At 47.5% G+C, this 13639-nt stretch overlaps 1 protein-coding gene across 6 annotated transcripts in view; it reads right to left on the bottom strand.

Moving 5' to 3' along the window:
• Positions 1–503: 503 nt before the first annotated feature.
• SVOP (SV2 related protein) overlaps positions 504–13639 on the bottom strand; it is a 68298-nt gene continuing 55162 nt past the window's right edge. For all 6 annotated transcript variants that reach the window (XM_042234719.2, XM_060400803.1, XM_004017439.6 and 3 more), the window contains 6 exons: positions 10532–10608; positions 8201–8308; positions 6822–6933; positions 5795–5876; positions 3690–3779; positions 504–2149 (listed from right to left, as the gene is read on the bottom strand). In XM_042234719.2, coding sequence (XP_042090653.1) covers positions 1943–2149; positions 3690–3779; positions 5795–5876; positions 6822–6933; positions 8201–8308; positions 10532–10608 — 676 coding nt within the window. In that variant the 3' untranslated portion in view covers positions 504–1942. The remainder of the gene's footprint in view (positions 2150–3689; positions 3780–5794; positions 5877–6821; positions 6934–8200; positions 8309–10531; positions 10609–13639) is intronic.

The following is a 13639-nucleotide window of genomic DNA, read 5'->3' as shown; positions in this document are numbered from 1 at the left end:
TTACTCCAGGTTATTTGAGGGTGAAGAGAGTGGACTTTCTCATCTGGCAGTGTCTAGTCAGCTGAAAGGCAAAAAAGACAAGCAAAGGTTCTTTGTTACCCAGGAGAGCTCAGCAGACCAGAAATAATTAGAGCTTTAGCCACTCATGATCCAAGAAATGTGGGTGACAGAGAAAGGAAGCTCTGCCAAACTGCCCCCTCTGACTGCCTGGGCCCCGGGGGTGCTGCAGACCATATATCCAGGGACATGGGATCATCTGCAGTTGATTTAGAGCCTGGGCCTGAAGAAGCTGACCACTATGATCTCTACACCATTAGCAGAGAGTGTTGCTTCCAAACAGACTCAAAGTCAGCAGCCAACTGTGCACCTTTCCCCCCTTGTTGGAAAGATCATCATATTAAAGCATACAAAAGCATCAAACTTACCCTGAATGGACAAAGCTGGCAAGACCATTAAGTCGAACCATCCCTAGGACATTATGACAAACAGACAAACTCCAACCCTTTCAATGTCCATCACCAACATGTTTTAATAAAGATGAGCGTACACTTTTGGCTTCCTCGAAATGTTTACTTCAAGCAGACATCTCCAAGCAGAGGGTCATTCTTCTCTGGCCTTTGATGGGATCTGGAAGCTTCTGCCCTCCTTCCCTAGGTTTCTGCCTCATGATGGGGAAAAGGCTCATAGAAACCAAACCCTGGCAGTGGATGTTGTCTGCTGAGAACAGCATCTGCCCTTCCTCTGGAGGCAACCCCCAAACCTGGTTGATCTCTCTGCTCTTTCTTTGAAAATACACATTTCATACATCTGGAATTCCCATTCCTCCTCCCCACAGCATCCCTGCCATGTGGTCCATCACGGGAACCCAAGGAGTTGCCTCTACGGAAAGACCAAACCAGCCCTTGACTGCAGGGGTGGCAGAGAATCCAGGGAGGAAGGGATCCTGGTCCCCTGACCCTGATGGGAGTGGGTGGTTGGGGGAGCCTCTTTCTGTTTCCCTAGCCACATACCACACTCAACTCCCAAATGCTGAAACCTGACTTAACTGTTTTCTTGCCCCAAGAGTCAGCAGTCAGCCTGACTGAAGAGGCAGCCAGAAAAGAAGCCCCCCAGAGTGGCCTTTTCTACTTCCAAAGGGCAGGCCCCTGCTTCAGCTGTGGGCTTGGTTCTCACTTCCCTTTCACCTCCACCCCCAATTCCTGGAGGTAACAACTCTATGAGGTTGTCATCTGGTGCAAGCCCAGCTGTTCTCGTGGTCACATTTGGATCCCCTGAACCAGAGACAGTGACTCCAAGAAGAGGCTAGGTGGAAGCATGCAAGAGACTCAAGTTCAAATGCATATCCATCTTCCAGAGTCTCTGCTGCTCAAGCCCTGGGGATGCAAACTGAGGGGCCCCTTCCCCAGGAGCATTTCTCAGACCCAAGAAAAAGCTGCTCAGGCCACACCCAGGTCACCTGCTTTCAAAGAAGAAAGCCTGGGGCTGGGGATGCAGGAGAAACCTAGGAACAGATTCAGTGGGTGGCTGGCCTGTGACATCTTACTGGATGCCAGATCTCACAAGGGTCCGTCCAGGCCTGGACTGTACCTACAGAGATCTTTTGGTTGTTGTTCACCAAGGGTGTGACTGGCTGACTCTGGATGGTGTCCGGCTGGCTACTGGTGTCACTGGGCACTTCTGAGGTGGCAGTTTTCCCATGCAGATTCACAGGTTATTAACAGGCCTCCACACACACGGAGAACCTCCCAAAGCAAAGGCCTCCCCATCCCCGGGTGGATCTTGATGAATATGAGCAAACAGTCAAGACACAAAACCTTGTTGGTCTGGGTGGTACCCTTGGATGAGTTCTTGATGTGGGCAGTGACGATCAGTGCCCCCGCTGGGCTCCACCAGCTCCTCATGCTCTACAGCCTCAAAGACCAGTGCAGCCCCCCATCGGTCACTACTCCTGAGAGCCCGAGTTCGACCTGGCGACACCTGTGCCGTGCGCCCCTCGGCCAACCATCTCCTGCCCCCACTCCCGATGGCTGGACTCCTGCAGTCCGCGGCCTTTGGTCTCAATAGGCAAAAAGCAGGAGGCCAGGGCGGCCAGGAGGCAGCAGCCACTGTAAACGGCCAGCGTCAGGTACACGGATGATTCCAGCATCACCTGGGGGAGGGAGACACACGCTGGTGAGAGTGTCCCTAATGACGCACGGGCCCCACCAATCATACAGACGATACTGAGAATGCCAGGTCCTCCTGGAAGCCCTCTTTGTCACTGGACTCCCACGGAGTCCTCATGACAGCTTTATGAGGTACATACTCCAACCCCACTTTACAGAGGGAAAAACAGGCTCAAAAAGGATTAAGCAACATACCCGAGTTCACATAAAGACCAAGGATGGGGCTGGGATTTGAACCCAGATCCCATCAGACTCGAGAGTTTGTTTTGTTTTTGTTTTTGCCACACCAGGAGGCATGTGGGATCTTAGTTCCCTGATGAGGGATCAAACCCATGCTCCTTGCATTGGAAGTCCAGAGTCTTAACCACAGTCCTTCAAGAGTCTGTTTATTTCCTCTCAAAACAGTACATCTGCTGGCTTCTTATCTTCATGACCCAGGCAAATCACGCAGCAGGTCTAAACCTCATTTCTTCAGCTGCCAAATGGGCAGAGGGGCAGAGGTCACCTCCCAATGAGAAGATGCCTCACTTGGCAACATGCAGGCACTTGGCAAGTTGTCAACCAGTGCTAGTTAATAGTGATGTACAATGTTCAAACACAACGGTATTGGGACAGAACAACTTGGCCAAAACACATATTAGGATTCTATTTACACAGAAGATTCAGAAGAGAAAAAATTCACACAGACAGAATGCATACCAGTGGTTGCCAGGGGCTGGAGGGGCCGGAGCTGGGAACTACTTGTTTAATGGATACGGAGGTTTATTTGGGGGCAAGGAAAATGCTTTGGAACTAGATCAACATAGTGGTTCCCGACATCATGAAAGTGCTACAGGCCAGTGAATCATTCACTTTCTTTTTAAAATTTTATTTATTTGGCTGTACCACGTGGCTTGTGGTATCTTAGTTCTCCAACCAGAGACAGAACCCGGGCCCTGGCATTAGAAATGCAGAGTCCTCACCACAGGACTGACAAGGAAGTCCTCGAATTAAAACGGTTAATTTTATATTACATGACTTTTACCTCAATTTAAAAAAAAATATTATTAAGAACTGGAAAAAAAATGCATTGGATATTAAAAAAGCAAAAAGACTCCAATAAAATAAGCTTCCCCCCCAAACAGACAGAAATGCTTCAAGATACAAAGACCTGAAAAACTCTGCAAGGACATTTGAATCATCCAAATCAGAAACTAGGGACTGGGACATTAGTTTCCCTCTAAGGCGTGGTGGTCTGTTTATTCCAATCCAAACTGTCTTTGGCCAAATCATCAGAAAGAGCAGAGTTTGACTCCCAGCTCCTCTACCTCCCAGCTGTGTGACCTTAGACAAGTCCCGTAACTCTTCTGAGCCTCTCCTTTCTCACTTGCATACAATATGGCTGCTTTCGTAGGGCGGATTGCTAAGTTGAGATCAGGTCACGCACACACACCAAGGGCCATGCAGAGGCTCAGCGTCTGGTAACGGCTTGCCACCATTGGCTTTGGTCACGCCCACCCCCTCTATATTTGGGGTGACACCTACCTGAGCAATGAACGGAGTGATGAGGGCGCCCACCCTCGCCATGCCGCTGCAGGTGCCCAGGCCCAGCGCTCGGGTCGCCGTGGGGTAGACCTGAAACACAGCCGCCCAAGTGGCTGCCATGAGAAAATGCAGGCCCCTCCCTCCTCTCTGGCTCAGGAATGATGGAATTCACCCTGTGGGCGGGTCTGAGTTAGGGTCAGTCTTGTGAGGGCGGGGTGGGGAGTCTCACCCCAAAGGGGCCAGGAAACTCAACTAAGAAGGCAGAAGGGAAGCTGGCAGTGGGAACCTAGGAACAGGGGTCCTCTCTGCCCTGCGAGCTGTGCATGCTCGCTCACTCACTCAGTCACGTCTGACTCTCTGCGACCCCACGGACTGCAGCCCGCCAGGCTCCTCTGTCCATGGGATTTTCCAGGCAAGAATGCTGGAGTGGGTTGCCATTTCCTCCTCCAGGGGATTTTCCCGACCCAGGGATTGAACCAGGGTCTCCTGCATTGGCAGGCAGATTCTTTACTGCTGAATCATCTGAGAAGCCTCTGCCCTGGGGGGTTATAGCTGAATAAATAAATGAGTAAGTATGAAATTCCTATTTTTTTTTTCTATCATAGAGAATTTCAAGCACAGACTAAAGTAGAATGATGGGATCAATCATCTAGGACCAAGTACAGTGGCCTGTGTTGGGTTTTTTGTTTTTGCTTTTTAAAAAAATTTTTGGCCACGCCTCACGGCATGTGGGCTCTTAGTTCCCAGACCAGGGGTAAAACCTGTGCCCCTGCACTTGAAGCACAGAGTCTTAACCCCTGGACTGCCAGGAAAGTCCTGCCTGTGTTAGTTTCAATCACATTCATTTCCTTTCCCTCCTAAATTATGATAAGGCAAATCCTAGAGGGGATATAGTTTTATCCACTAGCTATTTCTGTATATGCTACTTTGAAGATTTTTCTTTTTCCTCGTAGAAAAAGACTGCGGACATCTCTGATGTCCATATTTGGTCTTTTCCAGTGTGTGATTTTTAATAGCTACGTAGAATTCTATCATTTGGATCAATCATCATTCATTTAACCAATTCTTCCTTGGGCCTAGCCAGCTGGAATAGCTTAAGCCAGGAGTCAGCAAACTTTTTCTTAAAGGGCCAGAGAGTAAATAATCTGAACTCTGGGGGCCAGCTGGTCTCCAGCAACTACTCAGCTCTGCTCCTGTAACACAAAAGCAGTTGTGGACAACAGTACAGGAAGGGCTGTGGCTTGTTCTGACAAAGCTTTATTAATGAACACTGACACATGAATTCCATATAATTTTCACATGTCACGAAATATCGTTTTGATCTGGCATTCAACTGTTTAAAAACATAAAAACCATTCTTAACTCTTGGACTAGACAAGAACAGACAGCAGGTTGAATATGGCCCGTATGCCGGGCCTCCCAATCTCTGCAGGGCCAGCAGCCTTCTCCTGATTCCTTTCTGTGAGGCTCCAGCAATCAATCCACAAGCCTCTGTTGAGGGGACACTAGGCCAGATGAGAGTCAAAGCGAAGGAGACCCAGGCCCTGTCCACAAGGAGCCTTAGTAGGAGTCTCCTTGAGGGACAGGCCATGTGGCAGAACTAAAAATACCAAAGAGGGGCACAGACAGTGAGGGTAAAATGAAGTCAGGGGAGGGGGGATATCCTGGAGGGCTTCCTGGAGGAGGCAGGGTTGGAGCTGGGCCTGGAAGGTTGGGTGGAGGTGTCAGGACTTAGGATGATGACTCAGAGTGAGGGCTCTGGAGAGCTGTGCAGACCTGAGCGGGGGGAGGGGGGTCCTTCTCAGCACAGCATCTGATACATACTATTCTTTCCCTCTCTTTGCCCCTATCTAAAATAAGGTGAGATAAAATAAAATAAATATAAAACAAGTAACCCATCATCCCTGAGTGTGGGAAAACGGACACGCTGTCACGTGGAGTGTAACTTCAGACAATATTTTAGAGGTTGTTGTGCTTTTTCAGTCTTTCTCAAGGACAAATTTCAGTCAGAGGAGCCCACGCTTCGTGTTTCTGGAAGTAGAGCTTCTCCCTCCATCTGCCCCCTCCCCACCACTGCTCCCAGGCATCCCTTCCCACCCTCTTACCTCAGGTGTGTAAACGTAGGCTGCTTGGAAGCCTCCAGAAATAAATGCTCTTGCAATGAAGAGTAACAGAGTGAGCATATTTCTAGGAAGAGGGGAAAAAAAAAAAAAGCAGATGAGCAAGTATTAACATTTTTTTTTTCTGACAGTTTCTTTCAGCAGTCTTCTCTGCCCAGGTAGAATTTACGCCCTAGAAATTGGCAAAGCCCACCTTACCCAACACACATTCAGGTAGGCATGCAGATACACACACACCCCAGTGGTCTCTCTGAAGGTTAGCTTTTATAAGTTTATCATTCTCCGAAGTTCCAGGCTGAGATGGAAACATCGGTGGTGCCCAGGGTGGGGGTGAGGTTGGGGAGAAGTGACATAAAGCATCCAAAGTCCAGGTAGGACCTAGTGGGGACGGGAATTGAGCTAGGAACCAGCTGAACCAGAGAAAGTAACCTTCTCTTCAGTATTTTGAGGACAATCCTGATCCCCACACCCCTGTTCCATCGTTCCCACAATGTCTTTGAATATCAGCATTCCCAGATCTAAGCTACGTCTCCAGACTCTTCACAGATCTCTCATCTGCAGGTTGGTCTGGGGTCTCTCCAAGGTCAGCACAGGTCAGTTCTACCTTTGGAGGCACTTGATAGATGGAAAAAATGGAGCAATGCCAAAAGCAGATTATAAAACAGGACCTTGAAATAGTGCCATGGAACAAATGAACACTTACAACTCATATATGAATTAAACAGCTAAATGCATGCGCTCACTGGGAGATGATGTCAAATGTCTAAATGTGATGGTGACGGAGTAAACCTTGGACCAAAGTGCCCTCCTACCCTCACCCCCATCAGAGGCCCCAACTTTAAGCATGGGGCAGTTATGAGGCAGCCAACAGACTCAGTCCTAGTGAGGGGTTGGAGGGATCTTTCAGATGACCCCCAGAGGGTATAATCCACAGCTTGCAGGTCCAAGGAGCCACTGACCACCAGCTGAGAAATAAGCCAGCTGGCCACAGAAAGCTGGTGTCATGACCCACCTTCCGACGCAGATAAACAGGAGGAGGCTGCAAAAGGAGAAGACGACGAAGCACAGGGCCATGGTCTTCTTGCGGCCCAGGCGGTCAATAATCCAGAGAGTCACAAGGACACCTGCAAGGGAGCAGGGGTGCCATGGGAGGTGGCGTCCGACACGGCCCCCACGACCTCCCCCTCCCGGTCTTCACATGCTATGTACTCCCCTCCCCTTGAGAGTGGGCTAGGTCTCATGCCCCACTTCTAACGACTAGAATATGGCTGAAGTGATGCAATGTCACTTTATTTTTTTGAGCCAAAAAATTTTACATGGGGAATTCACTGGAGGCCTAGTGGTTAGGACTCTTGTGCTTTTGCTGTGGAGGGTGTGGGTTCAAACCCTGGTTGGGGAACTAAGATCCCATAAACGACATGGAACAGGCAAAAATTATTTTATATCAATATTTGATTATGATAACAAAACTTACAGAAGTATAAAAACAATCACTTAAAACTGTACTTTCCGTAAATGTCATTAATGTTACTAGACGTCTACAGTCTGCTTTAAAATGCATTGAGTTACACAGAAACAAAAGTGATTCCTCCTGGGAAATCGAATGGGGGGTGGGAGGCGCTAGGGCAGTAGACTATGGTTTCATTATAATCCCTAGTACAATTGTTTTTTCCATGTGTGTGATTACTGTGATGCAGTGCTTAAAAATAATGATATTTTAATAAAGCGAGAATGGCCTACAATTCAGAGTGCTTGTACAGGCACAATAAAAACCTGGTGCTTAGATTTTTTAAAAAATGCATTGTGTTATATGTTTCCAGTTCAGTTCAGTTGCTCAGTCACGTCCAACTCTTTGCAACCCCATAGATGGCAGCATACCAGGTTTTCCTGTCCATCAGCAACTCCCGGAGCCTACTCAAATTCATCACGTCGGTTATATGTCTATTACAAAGTATATCTGTGAATCTTGGGCAGGGATTAAGATTGTAGCTTTTTAAAATTAAGTTTACGCCAAAAGTGACCTCCCTAGTGACAAATGGACATATGTCTATAAGACTGGCATAAGACTGACAATCCCTGGTCATCCAGTGGTTAGGATTTAGCACTTTTACTGCTGTGGGCTCATGTTCAATCCCTGGTTAGGGAACTAAGATCCCACATCCCGTGGGGTGCAGCCAAAAAAAAAGGATGACGGAAAAAGACAGATCACCTTTGCTTTATGTGAAGCATACAGTAAAATGTCAGCCCCTTCACAGTTCTTGACTTGTAGCTAAAGTTTGAAAACAAATCCCAGGCTTTTTTTAGAAATGGGATTTGCTTCCAGCTGGCATGAGGTTACAGCCACGTTCCCAGGCTGCACTGTCCCAGCCCCACCTGGCGCAGGTCCCTCACCTGGGAACTCAGACAGGGTGGTCCACAGCAGGTCCATGTAGTCCTCCTCACTCAGGTACTCGCAGGCCAGGCTGCACTTTGCCTCCACTGCCTTCTTCCGGCTGGAGACTGGGAGGTGGAGAGAGAGAGAAAGAGGAAGAGGCACCCACAGTGTTGAATCGCGTCCTCCCATTCCCCATGTCTCCTTCCCTGGGCTGATTCGGCTGGGATGCTGGGGAAGGTGCACAGGCTCAGGACTCAGACCAACTCAGCGTGCCTCCCCCCGACCAGCAGTGTCAGAGCTCCGTCTCTTTAAGCCCCAGCTTCCTGACAATCCCGGGGCTAATAAACCCTTGGGGGTAAAATGGTTGAGAGGCTGAAAGCAGGCTGTGTACATGAATGTGCTTAGACCAGAACTGGGGCTTCCCAGGTGGCACAGTCGTAAAGAATCCACCTGCCAGTGCAGGAGATGTAGGAGATGTGGGTTCAATCCCCGGGTTGGGAAGATCCCCTGGAGGAGGAAGTGGCAACCCCCGCCAGTATTCTTGCCTGCGAAATCCCATGGACAGGGGAGCCTGGCGGGCTGCAGTCCATAAGTTAGCGCAGTGGAACACAACTGAAGTGACTTAGCATACACTGTGACTATTTACTCACCTCTTTCAAGTCTTTCTTTAAATATCTGCTCACTGAGGCCACCTTGACCACCCTGTTTAAAACTCTGACTTACCCATGGCCCCTTACTCTGCCCCACACTCCTCACCTCCCTTACCTTGTGTGATCTTTGTGCCCTCATGTTATCTGTTAGGAAATAGAGTGAAACACTTCGAAATGGCATAGCATCCTGTCCTGTGAATCCTTACAGGTTATCTCACCTTTCACATCCTTAAGCTCTTTCACAACTTCACATGATAGAATACTAACACTAATGCCAAGGATTCTTGTCCACAAAAATGCAAGTTGCGTCTGGCAGTGATGCATTCGATTATTGGCCCTCGGCACACTGCCAATTTTTGGCACGTTGCTAACCTGCGAAGGGAGGGGCTGCAGAAACAAGGGAGGAGGCATCAAGACATACTTGTGCAGCCTGGTTTCTCCTCAAGGAATACACATCAGAATATCTTTGAGTTCTGTAGGCACTAAGGTCCCCACCCAGAAGGAGGGTGGCAACTCCAGAGTGAGCACAAGATTCCTGGGACATCACCCAGGTACCTCACCACCAACCAATCAGAAGAAAGCCACACAACCTGCAGCTCTCCTCCTCCACCACCAAAATCTGCCTATAAAAATCTCCCCCCCAAACCGCCGGGGAGTTCAGGGTTTTTGAGCAAGAGTCAACTCATTCTCCTTGCCTGGCCTTGCAACACACCTTTCTCTGCTCCAAACTCCAGTGATTTGGTTTGTCTGGCCTCACTGTAAGTCAGGCACATGAACTTGTATTCCATCACGGGAGCAAAGGATTTAGGCTTAAATCAATACCAAACCCCGAATTTATAACTGAACTGCTTCCTCAGGGCAGTTCCTTTAAGACTCTCTCACACCCCCCAGGGAGATGGGACTCTGCTATCTCATTAATAATACCAATCCTCATACCAATAAACAAAACAATTAACTCAAATTAAGAACGCTTCATATGAAAAAGATAATTGGACAAATCCCGCAAACAGACAAGAGCTCCATCCCTTTATGTCTCATCCTGAGTTCAATGCTAGGAATCTAATATTCTCTTAAAGATAGATCAGTTTGAAAGCCCAGACATCTATATATAGATCTTGATTGTTATTCATTCCTCTTGTCCTACAGGTCCCATCTCCAGCTCCACAACAGAATCACCTGGGAGCTTTAAAAACCCACTCACGCCTGGGCCACACCCCCAAAGATGCTGATTAAATTGCCCTAGGCATTGTTTAAATGGCGCTACCTTGTTTAAAAGCTCCCCCAGCTGATTCTGTTGTGTGGCCAGGATTGAGCTCCAACCTGGTTCTCAGACTTAACACACACACACACAGACACACACACACACACACACACACACACACAGAGACACACACACACAGGATGGCTCCACAGGGTCACAACAGTAAAACTCACGGATGGACTTCATGGACCTCTTCAGGGGACGTAAGATAAGATTCTGCTCTAAGGTCAAGCCTATGATGATAAGATTGTCCAGGTTTCTACAGAACCTCTCAGAAACCACAACCCAGCTCTTTCATATTCAGATTTTGCAGAAACTTGCTCCTGGGAGTCTGTGCAAGGCCAGGCCCTGTGAGGGCAGGACCAGGGCTGGGAGTGTGTGGATGACCTTGCGTGTTGGGTGGAGGGTGTTAACTGCTAGACGGCTGTCATACTCACTGCTGCAGACATCTCCCGCTTGGAAGAGCTCGGTGGTGAGCAGGACTAATCCGTAGTAAGAAAACGCATTGGAAAACCTGCCAGGAAGCAAGCAAGAAGCGTAAGGAAATGATGGGAGAGATGCAAGCCCCAATTCCCATTCCATTGCAAAGGACTTCCACCCATAGCAGCAGAGACTAGGCTTTGGGCTCAGGCCACACTGGGCCTTTGGGGGGTTTTCCTTCTTGCTTGAGCAAGAAGATAGCGGTACAAAACATACTGAGGGACTAAAAGGAAGTGATCCTGTGTCCTTTGAAAGATCAAGAAAATTGAATTATAGGGACTTCCCTGGCAGTCTAGTGGTTAAGATAAATGCAGGGGGCATGGGTTTGCTCCCTGATCAGGGGACTAAGATCCCACATGCTGCACAGCACAGCCAAACAAAAAATACAAACACCAAAGAACTGAATTATATCACAAACAAGCCACCCCCAAGCTGTTCACTCAACTGGCAAAAGGAGGGAAAAAAAATGGGGGAACCAAAATTTGGTAGAAAACAGTCATTTTGACAGATGTCAACAGATGTTAGAGCTTTTGGGTTGAGCTGAATAGGGAAGAGAAGGGAGACAGATTTAATAATATAGGTATTCCCCACTTTCTGAAAGCTTGCTTCGCTATACTTCACTTTTACAAAATCTATATTAGTACCTGTTTTTGCTCACCAGAAGAAATCTGAAGAGGTTTTCACTTTTACAAAAAAGGGAGGAAAGCAAAAATAGCATCCAGTGTTCATTTTATAGAGGCAACGCTTACCCCAAGCAGCGACAGTGGCGCCACCAAGCTCCTTCCCCGAGAACTACACTCAGCATCAGCATCAAGCTGCCATTACCTTTTTTAAAAAATTATTTTACTGAAGTATAGTTGATTTACAATGTTGTGTTAATTTCTGCTGTGCATCGAAGTGATTCAGTTATACATAGAAATACACTCCTTTTCAGATTCAAGCTGCCATTCCCTTGGAACTGTTGTCTGTGAGCATCTGTACTTCATTTCCATGTATTATTTCTTCGATTAGCAAGATGCTCTTCATTCTTTAGTCACTAAATTGTGTCCGACTGTTTTTGTGACCCAATGGACTGTGACCCGTCAGGCCCCTCTGACCGTGGCATTTCTCAGGCAAGAATACTGGGGTGGGTTGCCATTTCCTTCTCCAGGGGATCTTCCCCACCCAGGGATTGAAACTGTCTCCTGCTTGGCAGGCAGATTCTCTACCGCTGAGCCACCTGGGAAGCCTCAAGCAAGATGTATCCTCAGGTAATTATTTCTTCGCTTTATGCCACTTCAGCTTGAGAAAGCTTTCATTGCAACACTCTACTTTTGTAACATTTTAATTTACTCATTTTTAATTGAAGGATAATCGCTTTACAATATTGTGTTGGTTTCTGCCGTATATCAACATGACTCAGCCATAGGTATACACATGCTCCCTCCCTCTTAAGCCTCCCTCCCACCTCCCACCCCATCCCACCCCTCTAGGTTGTCATAGAGCCCCAGTTTGAGCTCCCTGGGTCATATAGCAAATTCCCGCTGGCCACCTATCTTACATACGGTAGTGTATATGTTTCCACGTACTCTCTCCATTCATTCCACCCTCTCCTTCCCCGGTCTGTGTCCACAAGCCTATTCACCATGTCTGCATCTCCACTACTGCCCTACAAATAGGTTCATCAATACCATCTTTCTAGATTCCATATATATGCGTTAGTATATGATATTTTTCTTTTTCTGACTTACTTCATTCTGTATAATAGGCTCTAGGTTCATCCACCTGATTAAGTGAAAACGAAAGTCACTCAGTCATCTCCAACTCTTTGCGACCCCATGGACTATAAAGTCCATGGAATTCTCCAGGCCAGAATACTGGAGTGGGTAGCCATTCCCTTCTCCAGGGGATCTTCCCAACCCAGGGATAGAACCCAGGTCTCCTGCATTATAGTCGTTAGAACTGACTCAAATGTGGAATACACTACTTTTGGATAGCAGGGGCGAGGAAACTGCAGAGCTCTGTCTCTGTGTTCAACTGGATCACTTCACCGAGCGTTTGTTAAACACCTGCTCTGTGCCCAGTCAAGTGTGGAGTCCGCAGACTTCATGGGCATTTCAGATCAGAATGACGCAGTTAACTAAATTCCAACTGTCCCAGGAACCAGAATACTCAAGTCTGTAGGGTCAGAATATCGTGTCCTATAGTACAGCTACGTGGGAGTTTAGTCATTATCAGAAGCCGATGATTAATTTCCTTGCCTTACAATATGTGCTCTCAAATGTGATTTCTATAGTATTCTAAAATTAGGCTGTAATCAATTGCTTAGGATTTAAGTAGTGTTCATCCAACAGAATCACATGCACTCAAAGATAGATACTCTCATTTCTGTTTCCCCACATTTTAAAATATCCTGCCAGCTCCATACGTGGACTGGGCACACAGCAGGTGTTAAAGCCTTAGTGAGCTGATTCAGTTCTTGGGGGACATTAGGGCAGAGCTGGAACCTGGTGCTGTATATCATCAAAGCTTTCTCCCCACCCCCTGCTACACTCCATGCCCCTACTCCACTGCAACTGCCCTTTTGAGGACACTCCCCTGCTCATTCGCACCTCTGCTCAAAGGCGAATAGGAAAAGTGAGAACTGGTGAAAACATGTCACAAAGCCTCAACCGGGCTAATTTTCCGCACTGTTGATGCCATAGAAATTACACAGTTGAAAGAGTTGAGAAAATGGCTAAAATTTGACTAGCTTTGGGGTGTCAGGTGAGTTCTCACTACAAATGCCCTCCGGGCAATGCCATGGTTGTTATTTAAGAAAAACTGGAACTAGATAAAAACTGAAAGTTCTGAGAATGCCCCTGTTGATCAAATCAGGGGTTCCCAAAATACGGGCCCTGTGCTGGCTGATACCCAAGGTACTATAAATGGAGAGCGGGCTGGATACAGCAAGAGTAATATTAATGGAAAGTGGGCTGGATACAGCAAAAGAATCTCTTTGTGAAAATAAGATTCCCCTAAGTTTCCCTTTGATTCTTTAATCATATCTCAGTCTTACTTATGTGCTAACAAGTCCCTAACACCTC

The sequence above is a fragment of the Ovis aries genome, chromosome 17, assembly GCF_016772045.2.
Source record: "Ovis aries strain OAR_USU_Benz2616 breed Rambouillet chromosome 17, ARS-UI_Ramb_v3.0, whole genome shotgun sequence".
Lineage (NCBI taxonomy): Eukaryota > Metazoa > Chordata > Mammalia > Artiodactyla > Bovidae > Ovis > Ovis aries.
The sequence above is the reverse complement of the archived record's forward strand: the minus strand, read 5'-3'. Positions and strand labels throughout refer to the sequence as shown.